Source organism: Bos taurus, chromosome 17 (assembly GCF_002263795.3).
Source record: "Bos taurus isolate L1 Dominette 01449 registration number 42190680 breed Hereford chromosome 17, ARS-UCD2.0, whole genome shotgun sequence".
Classification (NCBI taxonomy): Eukaryota; Metazoa; Chordata; class Mammalia; order Artiodactyla; family Bovidae; genus Bos; species Bos taurus.
Genome location: NC_037344.1, coordinates 34935973 through 34954202, shown reverse-complemented (window position 1 = coordinate 34954202; position 18230 = coordinate 34935973). Strand labels below are relative to the sequence as shown.

The 18230-nt window shown below is 41.0% G+C and overlaps 2 protein-coding genes across 3 annotated transcripts; one reads left to right on the top strand and one right to left on the bottom strand.

The window, feature by feature from the left end:
- Window positions 1–934: 934 nt before the first annotated feature.
- Window positions 935–5076, bottom strand: CETN4 (centrin 4). Its single transcript, NM_001038039.1, is given in 5 exon segments — window positions 935–1450; window positions 1635–1772; window positions 2363–2491; window positions 3635–3775; window positions 4959–5076. Coding segments are annotated over 5 exon segments (501 nt in total). The 5' UTR covers window positions 4962–5076; the 3' UTR covers window positions 935–1360.
- A 193-nt stretch (window positions 5077–5269) lies between these two features.
- On the top strand, window positions 5270–17779 carry BBS12 (Bardet-Biedl syndrome 12). 2 transcript variants are annotated; one of them, XM_005217602.5, is made up of 3 exons: window positions 5270–5419; window positions 13514–13576; window positions 15591–17779. In XM_005217602.5, the coding sequence occupies exon 3, from the start codon at window positions 15898–15900 to the stop codon at window positions 17704–17706; it is 1809 nt and encodes a 602-aa protein (XP_005217659.1). In that variant the 5' UTR covers window positions 5270–5419; window positions 13514–13576; window positions 15591–15897; the 3' UTR covers window positions 17707–17779. The 2 variants fall into 2 exon arrangements, with proteins under 2 accessions (XP_005217659.1, NP_001093845.1); NM_001100375.1 differs by having other exon boundaries at window positions 5312–5419; window positions 15564–17779.
- Window positions 17780–18230: the final 451 nt, after the last annotated feature.

Sequence of the window (18230 nt, the reverse complement as noted above, 5' to 3'; positions counted from 1 at the left end):
TGAAGATGCCAACAGGTGCTGCAGTCTAAGATCAACTAGAGAGGGATCTATTTTCAAGCACCTTCAAATGGTTGCTGGCAGGATTCAGTTTTTTGTTGACAGACTGAAAGCCTAGGTTCCTCCAACGCTTAGCTCCTTGCTATGTGTTCCTTTTCATAGGGCAGATCAAAACACAGCTGCTTGCTTCGCTAGAGCAAGCAAAAAAAAAAAAAAAAGTCAGGAGAGTGCCAGTAGAGGGAAGTCACAGGCTTTTAAGACCTAATATTGGAAGAGACAGCCCATGATTTTTGCCATATTCTGTTCATTAGTAGCCATTCACTAGATCTATTCCACCCACACTCAACAAAGGGATTACACAAGGGCAGGTATACCAGGAAACTAGGATCACTGAGAACCACTTCAGAAGATGCCTACCACAGGAACTACCAGCCAACTTAGACACAGTAAGATCCACATCTAATTCATTGGATCCTTCATAACCCTTTCTACTAGCAGACAATCCAAAAATCTCTGATGTTGATTAGTGATTGAGATGATTTTTCTTTTAGTAAGCATTACTCTAATGTCAACCACCTTTATGGCAGGTTCTTAAATTATCTCTCTACTGTTGGATTTGATCTTGCTCCCAGGAGAGGAAGGAAAATGTGGAAAACCAGGTAAGTTTTAATTTGTTCTGGGATAAAAGTAAGTGAATTCTGAGATCTTTAGCAATTTTAAAATTTAAGTTCTCTGACCTTTAGTTTTCTCATATGTAGTAGGATGGAGTTAATACTGTCTGTGTGTTTAGTACTGCTTCTACATAATAACTGAGACAACATAAGTAAAATCTTTAGCACCTGTCCTAGGGACACAGCTATTAAAGAAATGTGTAGGAAAGTCTGGATGATGTAAGTGCTGCTTTAAATTTCTTTATAAGAAAATTAGCAAATAATGAAGCTGCCAGACAGTTTTATTTAAGACTTTACACATCTGAATAATCAGTTAAAAAGCAAATGTTCATTTTTAGAGTTGCACAAAAGGAAAATAATAGGGAAAGTAATGGCTGGATTGCCAAATTCATATGATGTGGGGCCAATTTCCATAAATTTTTAAAAAATCTAAGTTTTAGAACCTGGAGCTCTAAAAACAGCCCTTGTAATTAATACTGTTTTTCAGATTCATAGTTTAAGGAAGTCACTACATTTTATTTCTTGATGTTATAGATTTAACAACATACTGGTAGCAACATGTAACTTCTCACATGGATTAGATATCAAGAGTTTGTGTATATAAACACTGAAAATGAATACACTCAGCTATTATGGAACTTACAACAAATACAAACTTGTTAACAACTTTCCAGAAGGCACAAAAGACAGCATTAATAAAGAGTGGTCTTTTGCATCATTTTCAAAAATTCTTCCTTGTTTATTTCTCCATCCCCATCATGATCAGCCTCATCAAGCATTTCCTGTAAAATGAAAGGTAAATAGGATATGTGAAATCTACTAAAAAGGGATGATATAAATGAACATTCAAATACACACTCAAAACCAAATTTTAAATTTATTAATATAACCAAAGTAAGAATATAATTAAAAATTATATAAATTGTATAATTATAAATTATAATTATACAAATAAGTGAAATTTACCTGAAGTTCATCATCTGTTAAATTTTCCCCTAGTTCCTTAGCAACCCTCTTGATATTGTTCAGTGATATACTTCCTGTATCATCATCATCAAATAATTTGAAAGCCTTCAGTATTTCTTCTTTTTCATCCTTTTCACTCTTTAAAAACAAAAACAACTAAATGTCATTAGTCTTTCATTTATTTATCAGTCTAGATGCATAGGTCTTTGAGGTCTAGAACAGAAATATAGCAGGTAGACTGAGCTTTATTTACTGCTCTTCTGACTTTTGGCAATTATTCCAGTGCATTCACATCTGCCCTCAAGGTACTGAAACTCAGGGTTTATTTAAGTGGAAGAGCCACAGAGTGACAAAGAGAATCTATCTCTTATTGACCTCAGGTAACTGAGATCCCTTATCAAATATGTAAGCTCCAAGACAATACGCATGTTGTCTCATTCAGTGCTCTCTAGGATTATGCCTGAGAAAAAGAGGCAATAAATTGCTGATTTCAAGGCTTCAAAATGCTGGCCCCATTCTCTCTATCCTTATTATTTCCTAACAAAAATCCTCTTCTCACACTGGACAGTCTTCATTACTACCCTGAAAATGTCTTTAATCTTGTTATGCCTATCTGTCTAAATCCTACCCATCTTTAAAGATGGTTATATTTTCCTCTGATTGCTCCAGCCAAAAAATGTAGAAGGCTATTGCTTGTATTTCACTGAAAAACAAAATCACTACCATACCATTTTTACACTCATTATGGCAAAAAATTTTTCAAAACTAATGGTGCCAATTCCTTCTTTGTCAGTTTCAGCTATCATCTTTTTAATTTCTTCTTTCTTCGGCTCAAATCCTAAGGCCCGCATTGCAATCTGAAATAGAAAGTAGATAAGTTATAATAGGCCACAATCTCATTCCTAGCTCTTAAATTACCTGTTAATTACTACAGTCTCTCTTTCTTACTCTGGACTAGCTTAAACCTTGGTGAAGGCAATGGCACCCACTCCAGTACTCTTGCTTGGAAAATCCCATGGACGGAGGAGCCTGGTAGGCTGCAGTCCATGGGGTCGCTAAGAGTCAGACACGACTGAGCGACTTCACTTTCACTTTTCATATTCATGCATTGGAGAAGGAAATGGCAGCCCACTCCAGTGCTCTTGCCTGGAGAATCCCAGGGACAGGGGAGCCTGGTGGGCTGCTGTCCATGGGGTTGGACAGAGTCGGACACGACTGAAGTGACTTAGCAGCAGCAGCTTAAAACTTGGAGAAGGCAATGGCACCCCACTCCAGTACTCTTGCCTGGAAAATCCCATGGATGGAGCAGCCTGGTGGGCTGCAGTCCATGAGGTTGAGAAGAGTTGGACATGACTGATCGCCTTCACTTTCACTTTTCACTTTCATGCATTGGAGAAGGAAATGGCAGCCCACTCCAGTGCTCTTGCCTGGAGAATCCCAGGGATGGGGGAGCCTGGTGGGCTGCTGTCTATGGGGTTGGACAGAGTCAGACACGACTGAAGTGACTTAGCAGCAGCAGCTTAAACCTAGAAAGTCAGATCAGCATGCTTAGGTTTCAATCTCATGATGGGCTTTGGCCTGTGTGCGTGAGTGCTAAGTCACTTCAGTCATGTCTAACTGTGCGACCCTATGGACTGTAGTCTGCCAGGCTCCATGGGCTTCTCCAGGCCAGAGGACTGGAGTGGGTTGCCATGCCCTCCTCCAGGGGACCTTCCCAACCCACAGATCAACCTGCATCTCTTATGTCTCCTGAACTGGCAAGCAGGTTCTTTATCACTAAGGCTTTGACCTACTCATTCATAAAACAAGAGTAAAATACTTAACAAGATACTATTTCGGTTAGTGTAGGCCAGATCTATACACTAAAGGGGTAGGTGTCTGCACTTAAGAGATTTTATATCAAGCTTTCAGAAAGCTACTGTTAATGAAAGACTTAAAGATTGCAATAAATCAATGATAAAGTTTTTCAAATGTTTCAGAATTAGAAGTAATTTCAGAACCTTCAGTTCTTTCACATCTATGGTTCCAGACCCATCAACATCGAATAAATCAAAGGCCTCTTTAATTTCTTGCTTTTGAGTTTCATTCAATTCAATTTTTGCTGCATTTTTTTTCCATTGGTCTGAACTTGGTCTGGATGCCTGTAATAAATACACATGTGGGTGAAAGATAAACTGTGTAACTGGGAGAAGTACCAGAACCAGAATTAATGGACTAACTAAGTATAATAAATATAGTCAAGCATCCTATTCCATATAATGAACCTCAAGAATTTTCCCCTTTCCCTTTGCTAACATTTATGCTTTTAGTTATAAATATATATCTTGCTGGAAAGCCTGGTTCTTTTTTACATCTTGGGGTTTTCTTTCAACTTAGTGCCCTTTGAGAAGCAGAAAAGGCAAAGAAGACATGCCAGAATAGTATATGTTATATGGGAAAAAATTGGCCTCACTTGGTATATCCGAACAGCAGTGTTTAATGGCCTTACTTGGTATATCCGAACAGCAGTGTTTAAGGCATATTTACTTTCATCTGTGCCTGTAAGTCTCATAATAAAATGTATGAGATATGGTTGATTGAAACATCGTATCTTTTCCCACCTTCTCACGTACTTTTCTGTATTGAAGACTGGGAAATGAAAAAAATATACATTTTTCAGGTTAAAAAAATTACTCCAGGGATCTGGAGAAGAATAAAGGTTGGACCAATTATCAATATCCAGGGAAGATGGAGGTCATCTTCCTGCTATCTGCCATTTTCTGCTGTAGCCTCATTTCAGTATCATGTCTTCAGCTCTGGGATATGAGGCAGTAGTATCAGAGATTCCATGTCACTGCGTATCTAGACACCAGCTTCACATATATTAAGAGTTGGTCATGGTAGCAGCGAATTCTTCATGCCTGGACGGCAGCTACACTGGTCTGGTCTTCAGTAGTTCCAATGGCAGAGGTCGTAGCTTCCCTGGCCAGTTTTTTCAGGGTTCCGGATGTCTTTCCTAGAGGCCCATATCCTTCAACAGTTTTAAAGCCTCTTATTCTCTGTATTCAACTCGTTTCTGGCTAGCGAGTGGTTCCTGTCTCCAACGCCATTGGTAAAACGGTTGCTGGGGTTGAAGAGGGGAAAAAATAAACTGGAGAACCGCTCTTCCGTCCCTAGAGCCACGGACACTGCGCTTCTATTCGGCGACGAATGGAGGGGTTACTAATGACACTCGAGGATAATGAAAGGAGGCGAATAATACATTTCAAAAACCAAACAGAATTCCTTATTTCAGGGAGAAACTTCAGCCTCAGCCCCAATAAGAAGTTGCACTTTCGCACTCACCATGTCTCCAACCGGCGCCCCAGGTCGGAACCTCCTAGCTTTACCCGCCAGTCGAGCTGCCCAACAGCACCTCACCGCCAGCAAACCGTTGCTAAGGCCGCTCTCGCGGATCTCTCCTGCAGCCCCGCCTATCCAGGCTTTTTTCCCCACTGACTGACAGTTGTTTCACCCAATAGTCAAAAAAGAAGACCCTCGAGGCCCGCCCCCTCTCTCTAGTCTCTACCAGTAGCGTAATGGTCTGCCTTTACCCGCCTACCGTTAAGGGGAACTTTCCGTCTGGTATCTTAGCAACCAAAACTACCAGCCCGCCCAGCCCGCCGCGCGCTTGCGCAAAATACAAGGCGTAAGGGAAGGTTCTTTACCCTGGCGTCTTGGCTTCCCAGTGCCAGCAGAACGTCGGGGAGCGTCTTGTAGGGATGGAGACGAAAGCGAGATTAGTAGGGAGGTGTTTCTACCAAATGGTAAGTCTTTGGTGGAGACGTGAGGGAGCTCTTGTTTCTTTTTCTGACCCTTTGGGGCCTGGAGGAAAGGATGAGGCTCTAGAGCCTGGTAAATTGGTCCAGGCTTAGGTTTATCATCCGGCCAGATTACCAGAGTCGAAGGGGACTGCCCTTTGCTTGCGCCGCTAGACGTCCCTCAGCCTCCACAGTGTGCGGGCCTTGGCTTTTTTAACCGCTTCCCTCCTCCGTGGTTTCCCGGGATTCTGGCCTAGTTGGCAACATTTCTTTACAGGAGAGGCGTGCTGTGTGCCTGGGCCCTTGGCATTCACATGAAAACTCTCGGCATAGGAAAGAGTTTTTACCTGTGTTGTAGCGTTTCTTTGCACGTTGGACCCACGCATAATCGCTATCAGCCTTTTCTACCGCCCCTCCCCCCACCCCCAAAACACACACACACACACACACCACCACCACCACCACCACCACCACCACCACCACCACCACCACATTATCACCTTCATCTGTTCCAGTGGGAAGATTCCTTTTTGCCAAATTTGGCTGATTTTCCAACCATTTCCAGCATAGATCCTCACTTGAGTCCAGCGTAGGTAGCCTGATAATCCATTTGACTCATTAACCGTCAAGATTTAGATGTCCAAAGCAAATTCTTGTCCAGAGGGCCAGACTTACTGGTTCAGCCCAGGTCTGAATCTAGTCAGGGGCCAGCTTAAGTTTGGGGAGTAGGAATGAAGAGGTGATAGTCTATTAAAACTTCTAACGCTTAATTGCTTACACGCCTGGACTCTCTACCTCCTGCAGTGCCTTCTCTAGAGCAACTTCTAAAAATCATACTGGATTCTCCAACACTGGATTCAGGAAGAATTAACTTTTGCATAGGGTTTTCCCTTTATCTCCCTTATCTTCTTGAAGAGATCAAATTGCCAACATCTGCTGAATCATGGAAAAAACAAGAGAGTTCCAGAAAAACATCTATTTCTGCTTTATTGACTATGCCAAAGCCTTTGACTGTGTGGATTCACAATAAACTGGAAAATTCTGAAAGAGAAGGGAATACCAGACCACCTGACCTGCCTCTTGAGAAATTTGTATGCAGGTCAGGAAGCAACAGTTAGAACTGGACATGGAACATCAGACTGGTTCCAAATAGGAAAAGGAGTTCGTCAAGGCTGTATATTGTCACCCTGCTTATTTAACCTCTGTGCAGAGTACATTATGAGAAACGCTGGACTGGAAGAAGCACAAGCTGGAATCAAGATTGCCGGGAGAAATATCAATAACCTCAGATATGCAGATGACACCACTCTTATGGCAGAAAGTGAAGAGGAACTCAAAAGCCTCTTGATGAAAATGAAAGTGGAGAGTGAAAAAGTTGGCTTAAAGCTCAACATTCAGAAAATGAAGATCATGGCATCCGGTCCCATCACTTCATGGGAAATAGATGGGGAAAGAGTGGAAACAGTGTCAGACTTTATTTTTCTGGGCTCCAAAATCACTGCAGATGGTGACTGCAGCCATGAAATTAAAAGACGCTTACTCCTTGGAAGGAAAGTTATGACCAACCTAGATAGCATATTCAAAAGCAGAGACATTACTTTGCCAACAAAGGTTCGTCTAGTCAAGGCTATGGTTTTTCCAGTGGTCATGTATGGATGTGAGAGTTGGACTGTGAAGAAGGCTGAGCGCCGAAGAATTGATTCTTTTGAACTGTGGTGTTGGAGAAGACTCTTGAGAGTCCCTTGGACTGCAAGGAGATCCAATCAGTCCATTCTGAAGGAGATCAGCCCTGGGATTGCTTTGGAAGGACTGATGCTAAACCTGAAACTCCAGTACTCTGGCCACCTCATGCGAAGAGTTGACTCATTGGAAAAGACTCTGATGCTGGGAGGGATTGGGGGCAAGAGGAGAAGGGGACAACAGAGGATGAGATGGCTGGATGGCATCACTCACTCGATGGCTGTGAGTCTGAGTGAACTCCGGGAGTTGGTGATGGACAGGGAGGCCTGGCGTGCTGTAGTTCATGGGGTTGCAAAGAGTCGGACACGACTGAGCGACTGAACTGAACTGAAGGAAAGAAAATTGTGCAAAGTATATTCTTGAAGTAGTCTCCCAAATCACTTCTCCTATTTCAGTAAGTAGAAACATGGCACGTTTTCCAAAGCCAACATCTTGTTTTGTTTACATTATATCCCAGGCACCTTACAAGCATTGTAATCATTGACTGGAAAAAAACCAACTCATTAGGATTCTGGAAAATAGGTGGGCTGTTCTAATATTAGAAGTGATTTTTATGTGTAAAGTTACCCCAGTGGAAATGAAAATGATGCAAATTCAAGATAGTTTGTGAATTAAGGAAAATGTTCAGTCACTTAATTATACTATATATGGATTTTTCAGGCCATTAATCTCACTGAGAAAGTTGCTCTTGATTGGTTTCAAGGACATACAGTTCATCTTTACAACTAGTATTAAAGAGATTTCTGAAATCAGAAATGAATAATGACCAAGTAGAAACAATTCAAATTTTTAGACTTTGCTGGATCAAGTTTGATCTCTTGGCAGTTTAAAGACTGAGTAATGTGTTAACCTGTTTTTGCCTCATTTTTTAATTTAGGCTTTTATATTTGGGATATTAACTTATAGTGAAAATGATTTTTCAATTATGGGTATAGATTGCAAGGTTTCTAGGTCTTAGGAAGTACTTGGCATTGAAAAATAGCTGTTACTAATCTAATTTTACTCTAGAACATTAATAATATTAATCTAGAAAAAATATTAAACCCATATAACTCTTAAATCTACTAAATTTATTTAATGCTTTCTGTGTATCACATACTATGCCATTTATTGGGTGAGTTTGAAAGAAACTGAGTGTAAAGTATAAAGATGAATGAAGGCAGGGAACCTACAGAGTAGTGGGGGAGAAAGGCACAGACATAAACACATGATTTTTAATTCAGGATGCTAAGTGCTTTAGTAGATGTATATAGAAAGTACTTTGGCAGCCAAAGAAGGAGGTACTACTACTCCTTGAGGAATTGGAAGAAGCTGTACCAAAAAGTGAGGCATTTGCCTTAGGTCGTGAAAGATGTATAGCATTTGCCAAGGTGAAGATAAGGCTAGGATATTCAGAGTAGAGTATAATATGTGCAAAAATGAATGTACATGTGTGTTGTAGTGTGGTGAGATCATGGGGTTTATAAGGAAAGGTGGAAGAGATTAGTCTTATAAATTAGCTGGAAGTCAGATATATCAAGCTAGGAATAAAAATTCTTTTTTCTAAGATAAATGTTTTTAGGCAGTGGAATGATCTGATTAGGTTTGTGTTTTTCAAAGCTATTTCTGACAACCATGTAAAGGAGGAACATTTTGGAAGCGGTTAAAGGGCCTCAACTAAGTGCCAAATAAGAATTATGTTGACTCTAAGGGTGGCTGAACCTTAAATTTATGGTTGAGGAATGCTGAAAATGGCATCTGTTTAATCTTGTTTCACTTCTGTACTCAAGTATGAGATAATAAATGTGGTGAAAACCATTCATTTATTCACCTGTCAGATAGTTATTGAGTACTTGTAATATATCAGACAGTGTTCTCAGTATATGGGGTACATCACTGACTAAAACTGCCCTTCTAGGAATTACTTTCCAAGAGAGGGACATAGTCAATAGATAGTAAATTAAATAAGTATACTGTACTATTTTGTAAGGTGATAGGCCTGGCCACGGGATTGGAAAAGGTCAGTTTTCATTCCAATCCCAAAGAAAGTCAATGCCAAAGAATGCTCAAACTACCGCACAATTGCACTCATCTCACACGCTAGTAAAGTCATGCTCAAAATTCTCCAAGCCATGCTTCAGCAATACGTGAACCGTGAACTTCCAGATGTTCAAGCTGGTTTTAGAAAAGGCAGAAGAACCAGAGACCAAAAACATCCGTTGGATCATGGAAAAAGGAAGAGAGTTCCAGAAAAAACATCTATTTCTGCTTTATTGACTATGCCAAAGCCTTTGACTGTGTGGATCACAATAAATTGTGAAAAATTCTGAAAGAGATGGGAATTCCAGACCACCTGACCTGTCTCTTGAGAAATTTGTATGCAGGTCAGGAAGCAACAGTTAGAACTGGACATGGAACAACAGACTGGTTCCAAATAGGAAAAGGAGTACGTCAAGGCTGTATATTATCACCCTGCTTATTTAACTTCTATGCAGAGTACATCATGAGAAACAGTGGGCTAGAAGAAACACAAGCTGGAATCAAGATTGCCAGGAGAAATATCAATAACCTCAGATATGCAGATGACACCACTCTTATGGCAGAAAGTGAAGAGGAACTCAAAAGCCTCTTGATGAAAATGAAAGTGGAGAGTGAAAAAGTTGGCTTAAAGCTCAACATTCAGAAAACGAAGATCATGGCATCCGGTCCCATTACTTCATGAGAAATAGATGGGGAAACAGTGGAAACAGTGTCAGACTTTATTTTTTTGGGCTCCCAAATCACTGCAGATGGTGACTGCAGCCATGAAATTAAAAGACGCTTACTCCTTGGAAGGAAAGTTATGACCAACCTAGATAGCATATTCAAAAGCAGGGATATTACTTTGCCAACAAAGGTCCGTCTAGTCAAGGCTATGGTTTTTCCAGTGGTCATGTATGGATGTGAAAGTTGGACAGTGAAGAAAGCTGAGCACCTAAGAATTGATACTTTTTAACTGTGGTGTTGGAGAAGACTCTTGAGAGTCTCTTGGACTGCAAGGAGATCTAACCAGTCCATTCTAAAGGAGATCAGTCCTGGGTGTTCTTTGGAAGGACTGATGCTAAAGCTGAAACTCCAATACTTTGGCTCATACAAAGAGTTGACTTATTGGAAAAGACTCTGATGCTGGGAGGGATTGGGATCAGGAGGAGAAGGAGATGACAGAGGATAGATGGCTGAATGGCATCACCGACTCAATGGACATGAGTTTGGGTGAATTCCGCGAGTTGGTGATGGACAGGGAGGCCTGTAATTCATGGAGTCACAAATAGTCAGACATGACTGAGCGACTGAACTGAAGTGAACTGAATGTTATGGGGAAAAAATTAGAGCAGATAAAGGGAGTCCCAGAGAAGGCAACATGGCACCCGACTCCAGTACTCTTGCCTAGAAAATCCCATGGACGGAGGAGCCTGGAAGGCTGCAGTCCATGGGGTCACTGAGGGTCGGACACGACTGAGCGACTTCACTTTCACTTTTCACTTTCATGCATTGGAGAAGGAAATGGCAACCCACTCCAGTGTTCTTGCCTAGAGAATCCCAGGGACGGGGGAGCCTGGTGGGCTACCATCTATGGGGTCGCACAGAGTCGGACACAACTGAAGTGACTTAGCAAAGGGAGTCCAGAATGTAGGGATTTCCATAAGGGAAAAGAGGAGTTTGCATTGTTAAATAGGGTATTCAGGATAGATCTTGTTGAAAGGGGGATATTTGCATAAATATAAAGGAGGTGAGACCATAGATTTCTTGGAGAGGAGCATCCCAGAAAGAGGGAAGAAGCAGAACAGAAACACTAAGGTAGGAGGCATGCCTTACATGTTCCAGGAACAGAAAGGAGGCCAGAGCAGAGTGATCAAGGGATAGAGTAGTAGGAGACAGAGAGGTAAAGGGGAGAAGTACAGATTCTTAGCATGCTGTAAGGACTTTGACTTTCACTTTCACTTGAGTAAAATGGGAAGGCTCTGCAGAATTCTGAACAGAGGAGTGAAAAGATTTCAAATTATTTTTATAAGGGACTCCTGTAACAGGTATAAAAGCTTTATTTTCCAGGTTGGAGGTTTTAAACAGTGGAGTGAAATAATTAGACTGTATTGGGAATGGATTAAAGTGAGTAAAGTCGCTCAGTCATGTCTGACTTTTTGTGACCCCATGGACTGTAGCCTACCAGGCGCCTCTGTCCATGGGATTTTCCAGGCAGGAATACCGAAGTGGGTTGCCATTTCCTTCTCCAGGAGATCTTCCCGTCCCAGGGATTGAACCCGGGTCTCGCACATTGTATGGATTGGAGCTAGGCAAACTCTTGATTTTGTAGCTGATCATACCTTTTCAGAAGACATTAATTTTTTAAAATCCAACTCCTGAAAAGCTTTGCATGTCTTAGTGTTCTAAACCAAGTACTTTAGTTGTTGTTGTTGTTCATTCGCTAAGTCATGTCCAACTCTTTGTGACCCCATGGACTGTAACCTGCCAGGCTTCTCTGTCCATGGGATTTCCCAGACAAGAATATTGGAGTGGGTTGCCATTTCTGATTCATAAAGAGTCAAACACAACTGAGCACAGCATGGTTACAGTCAGTGACATTCTGTGACTTAAACATAGTGTAGAGTGACTTCCCTGGTGGTCTAGTGACTAAGACTCTGAGCTCCCAATGCAGGGGGTCTGGGTTCGATCCCTCGTCAGGGAACTGTGCTGTAACTAAGAATTCTTGTGCTCCAACTAAAGATCCCACATGCCCAGAGCCAAATAAACAAGCATAGTATAGAAAGCATAGTGCAGAAACCATAAACAGAGACACTGATACCTGAGAGGAAAAAAAAAGGCCTATCCATGTTAAGGGTATGAACAAGGCTTGGAAGAAAGCATAAAAGCTTTGAAGTGGGAAGTGCAGTGGAAGATTCTACAAAAGAGAGTGAGTTACTATCATGCTGGGTAGAGGGGCCCCCAGAAAGCAGTATTGTAGAGTAGATAATAACTTGGGGCTTAGGCATTAGACAAACATGGATTTTAGGTCTTAACCTTTTTCTTACTAGCTGTAAAATTTATATATTATTTATTATTCATTTTGTACATAATTAAAGTAGATTAATGGTAGTATATATATGTGTGTTATTGTTGTTGTGAAGACTACATTCTGTGATGCAGGTAAACTGCCTTCTACTTAGTAAGCTCCCAAAATGTGTTAGAAATGAAAAACAAAAGCAAAAGGCAAGTTTTGGCTTTTCAAGCTTATCTTTTCAACAAATTTTTCTGAAGCAACCAACGTGAAAGGGAAGCAGAGATTGGCGTTGTGCTGGCAAAGCCAAGGACCTCTGGGAGCAGCCAGAGGCTGGAAGAGGCCCAGAGGATTCTTCCCTAGAGCCTTCAAAAGGAGTGTGGCCCTGCAGATACCTTAATTTCAGACTTCTAGGCTCCAGAACCATGAGATAGTAAATATGTGTAGTTGTTGAGCCACCCATTTGTGGGTAATTTGGTAAAGCAGACCTAGAAAACTAATAGAGCAAGAGTGTGGAGAAATGTAAAGGCCTGTACATTACTGTTAGGAAAGTGAAATGGTTTGGCTGCTACAGAAAAGTTCGGCAGTTCCACAGAAACACATACGGAATTACCAGATGTCCACTCCTAGGTGTGTGCCTACCCCAAAGAATTGAAAACAGATACTCAAACACTTGTACACAGATGTTTTAGTGTCACTTTTCACAATAATCCCAAAGTAGAAGCAATCCAAATGCCCATGAATGGATAAACAAAATGATAGCCACCGACCTACATGCATAAAAAGGAATGGAATACTGGCACTTGCTTAGTGCAGATGAACTTCAGAAGCATGATGCTAAGTGAAAGAAACCAGACACAAAGGGTCCCTTGTTATATGATTCTGTTTATATGAAATATCCAGAATAAGTAAGTCTGTAGAGGTAAGAAAGCAGGTTGGTGGCTGGTGGGGCTGAGAGTACAGGGAGGGACTACTTAACACCGCAGGGTTTTCTCTTGGGGGATAATGGAAATGTTTTGGAACAAGATAAAGGTAGTGATTGTACAACACTATAAATGTTCAAAGTGTTGCTGAAATGTGTACTTTAAAATAGCTAAGTTTATGTTAGATGAATTTTTTATAAATTTCAATAAATTTATAAATTTTCATAAAGCTTTTAGGAGAAATATGAAATATCCTTTGTACTCAGGAGTAAATGAAACTTTTAAAAATAGAACCTAATAACAATAAAAAAAATGGATTACAAAAATAGATTGCCAGGCAGTATTAAGGGCCACTTATCAGTTTGAAGTCATGAACTTAAAATGACACCAGTCAGCATGGTTGTTTGTTTCTCTGTTTATTTTCAGCTGCCTCAATGTAAGCATGGAGTAGACAGAGTTGGATTTCATCAAGCTTAGTGGTTTTGCAAGGTGAGTAAGATGAACCAAAAGAAAGACAAGGGCTTTGAGGGAGAATATACTAGAGAGTGATTGTAATAACTGGCAAATGGGAATTTAAACTGGATAAGTAGAGAATTGATACATGGGTTTGTTGTTCACTCGCTAAGTCGTGTCCTACTCTTTGTCCAACCCCATGGACTGCAACACGCCAGGCTTCCCTGTCCTTCACAATCTCCCAGAGTTTGTGCAGATTCATATCCATTGAGTCAGTGATGCCACCTAACCATCTCATCCTCTGCTGCCCCTTCTCCTCTTGCCTTCAGTCTTCCCTGTCTGGGGTAAAGGACAGCAAACATATGGTAAAATCAGAGAACTGTAAGACAGGATGGGTCTCAGCATGCTGTCTAGAGACAGAACTGAATATATCAAGAATTTTATTTTTGTTTTACAGAATTGAAAATTTCACAGAAGAGGTTTTGAAGCCAAGTTCAAACAATTTGTTATATTAATATATTTTCCTTGGCTGTACTGGCTTTTCTCCTTAGCCCTCAAAAGCCTGTAGGAAGCTGCTGTTGAGCATCAGTTATGCTGTGGCTTCCTGCTGATCCTGAGGTGTGTCTGAACTGTAGTACTCTTCAGCTTTAGAGATGCATCTCAGTATAGATAGTATAGGAACAAATTTACTAGTGTCGAGACCCGCATTAGAGGAAAAGCAAAACTGAGAGTTGTTGGCTTTTTGACATTTGAATTTAAAAGACTGTGATAAAAAATATATAGTTAAAGAAATTAAAGGCTTAGAGTTGGAAGAGAAGTGTATGTTATCTGCAGTTTTAGCTCTAGTACTTTAAGAGCTCATACCTCACAACTCAGGTTATTTTATTACAGATGGCTTTTCAGTTAGAGGGTACTTTGTTAAAAAGTTCTTTTATTGGACTAAAGACTTCCTCTTATAACTTCTTCCTCTAATTTTAGATGTGAATTCTGAAATATTATGTGAAAAAGTCTAATTGCTCTTGAAGTTCCTTTTAAATAGTACTTGCTTCCCCCCTCCTCATATTCTAATCAATAACCAAATCCATCCTTTCACTTGCATCCCTCTAGCAGTTCTCATCTGGATAACCATGGCCTCCCTGCCCCCAGTCTGGCACCCATCCAATCAGTGGTCTACACTGTAATATATCCAGAGCACTAATAATAATAAAGTTATTATTTTTATATTCTTTAATTTTATTTTTAATGTTTTTTGCTTAATTTTATGTTATAAATGTATTATTATTATTGCAAGTACTCATAAGCACTAATTATGTGCCAGGCACTATTCTAAGAACTATCTACTCACTTAACACCTTATAATAACCCTGTGAAGTAGATTCTGTTATTATCCTCATTTTTCAGATATGAAAACAGGGCAGAGATGTTAAGAAACTTGCTGAAGGCCACACAATTTAAGCAGTAGAGACAAGTTCAAACCCAGACTTCTAGATTCAGAGTATGTGCTTTCAAACACTACATCAAGGTGTTTCTTCTTCTCCCCTTAAAACATTTCCATATTTCCCATGATAAGTAGGATCAGGTTTGACACGGTGCCTACTACCTTTCATGATCCAGTCTCTTTCCTTCTATTGCTTCGTCTTACTACTTGCTTTATATTCCCATGAAACTAAATTATGTGTGTTATCCCAATAAATTGTTTTTGTCACATATAGTGCATTTACTACTACTTCCTTCAGCTTGCTAATTACTTCAAATTATTCATGTCCAACATTACGTTCTTCTGGAAGTACTGCCTCTTGCCTGCTTTATAATCCACTTCCCCCGTTGAATGAAGTGTTCCTTCTCCACACACCCATACCTTTATCATTAATGCTGTGTCATTGCACTGGCCATATTTAATGGAAACTACGTATATCAGAAACTCCTCAAAAGCAGGAACTATATCTTATTTTCCTTTTAATAAGCATCTTTTAGAACCCTGAAGTACCCTGAATAAAGTTCCAAGTTTTAATTTTATTTGCAGATGATGATTCTTGGTGATGGATTGCAGGGTCATAAACAGAAGAAGGCACACAGGACTGCAACAACTTTCCTCATTTGCCGAAACAGGAAGAACTTTCCTAGGCCCAGTAAAATCATCCAAATTTATTATAGATGAAGAGTGCCATGAAAGTGTGTTAATTAGCTCAACAGTAAGGCTTCTTGAAAGTTTGGATTTAACCAGTGCAGTGGGACAACTTCTCAATGAAGCAATTCAGGCACAAAACAGCACATACAGAACTGGAACCAGTACTCTTTTGTTTCTCGTTGGTGCATGGAGCAGTGCTGCCGAAGAATGTCTTCATTTGGGTGTCCCCATGTCATTAATAGCGTCTGTGATGTCAGAAGGCTTGAATTCATGCATTGAAGAGGTAGAATCCCTTCAAGTACCTATCCACAGTGTATGTGACCATATAGACAGCACAGAAACGTTTTCTGGACTTAGTGTCAGCTTGTACCCTTCTCTACAAATCCCTTCAGGTACTGGCTTGGTCCAGAAAGAGCATGATCTCAAAGACGTGACCTCTCAGTCACTGGCCTTCTGCAGTCTTTCTGGGAGACCTGTTAAATCACCTCAACTGTTTAGGCTTCAGGCTAAGTTTGAAGCAGATGAGAACATATCACGAACTCCTCAAACTCTGAAAAACAACCTGCTTGCAGACACCCACTGCCGAAAGTCAGTCCTGACCCACAGTAGACATTTTAGTAGGACAGATCGTCATTGGATAAGCAAGCCACGTGGATTTCTAGAACAACTTAGTGCAGCTGCTCCAAAGACTTACAGCTGTAGCAATCTGGCAGAGTTGGAGGTGGGTTTGAGTCACGGAGACCCCAGCAGCATGAGGCTAGTGGACGAAGCAGTACGGCTGCAGCATCAGAATGCAGGCAGGCAACGAGGCAGCCATACCGGGCTATTCCCCTTTGACATTTCAAGAATCTTCACCTGCTGCTTACCGGGCTTACCTGACACTTTGTCTTGTGTCTGTCCAGGATACATCACTGTTGTGTCAATGTCCACTGCTACTCTGGTCAAGGAATTGCAGAATCAGCCGGTCCGTGTAGTTCTTGTTGAGGGTGACCTCACTGAGAATTACCGCCATCTGGGATTTAATAAGCCTGCAAATATTAAAACAGTGTCAGAAAGCGTGAAGGTTCAACAAGACAGCTCAGAAGAACTGTGGACAGATCATGTATTACAGGTGTTAATCAAGTTCAACGTGAACCTTGTCCTGGCACGAGGAAATGTGTCTGAACGCTTAGCTGAAAAATGCACCGATAGTAAGCAGCTGGTAATTGGATCGGTGCAAGACAGTGTGCTGCAGGCTTTCGCAGAGGCTTCGGGAGCCGTGCAGGTGGCCTACCTCACACACATGAATGAAAACTGTGTGGGCAGTGGGGTCTCTGTGACCACGTGGAGAAGCATTCCCTCTGACACTATAGATGGGATCAGCAGAATGGCAGTCGTGTTAAAAACAGAAGGAATTAATTTGGTTACAGTAGTGCTGACTAGCCCAGTCATTGCCCAGATGCAAACTAAAGAAGATAGGTTCTGGACTTGTGCCTCTCGTCTGTATTATGCTCTGAAAGAGCAAAAGGTCTTCCTTGGAGGTGGCGCAGTTGAAATTTTGTGTCTTACCCATCTTCAGAGTCTCGCGGGACAGTCTGTGAATAAAGGAAATCAAGACTGTTCAGGGTGGCTGCATAACACTTCCTCTTGGCTGGCCTCATCTGCAGCACTGTATAGACCTACGGTGCTTAAATGCCTGGCAGATGGATGGCACAGGTACCTCTCAACTCTCCTGCGTAACACTGCCGTTTACTCATCAGACTCTGAAGCCGCCACATCCATTCAGTGTCATCTACAAAATGCTGCAGACTCTGGCTCTCCTTCATCTTACATCTTGAATGAATATAGTAAACTTAATAGTGTAATTTTAAATTTAGGCATTTCAGATAAGCTGGAACCAATTCCAAGAGTTTATGACGTTGTTACACCAAAAATTGAGGCATGGCGCCGAGCTCTGGATTTAGTACTGTTAGTACTTCAGACAGACAATGAAATTATCACTGGACTTGCACACACACAGAAAAGTTCACAGGAATCAGAAGGCTTTTTATTTTTGTAAAGTTATTGGCTAAGTCTTTGTAAAATTGTCTTTGGTAACATGTCATGCTAATAATAAATTTTCTGGTAGTTAAGTCTCAGTGTCTGAAATGTCAGCTTTTACCAAGAAGAAGATAATTGATATGTGTCAATAACTATTCAGGATATGGGATTTCGCCCTACTTATAATCTCACAAGTTAGCCTGTTACTTTTCATGGAATGCTACAGAATACACAAGATGGTTGGATCAGAGACAGGACTTTTTATTATTCACAGCAAAAGCAGTACCCAGAGCTTTGGGTTGGTCTGTGTCAGGTCCCCATTTCTCTAAGTACCACAAGAGCAACAAAAGGGCTACTGATGGAAACCAGCACACTCAGTGTTTGTGTTATGGCAGAAGAACACTGAGCTTGGGGTCGCCACTGCTTTTATAGTAAGCAGAAACATCTTGTTCTTTGTCCAACAGTAATTGTTTCCTCATGCCTGAAACATGTAAACACAAGCCTGAGACATGAGCTGGTTAAAGCTAGGCCATGGCATACTGA

Coding starts and splice junctions, on each gene's coding strand:
- BBS12 (NM_001100375.1), top strand. CDS start 15,580: ATGGATTGCAGGGTCATAAACAGAAGAAGGCACACAGGACTGCAACAA.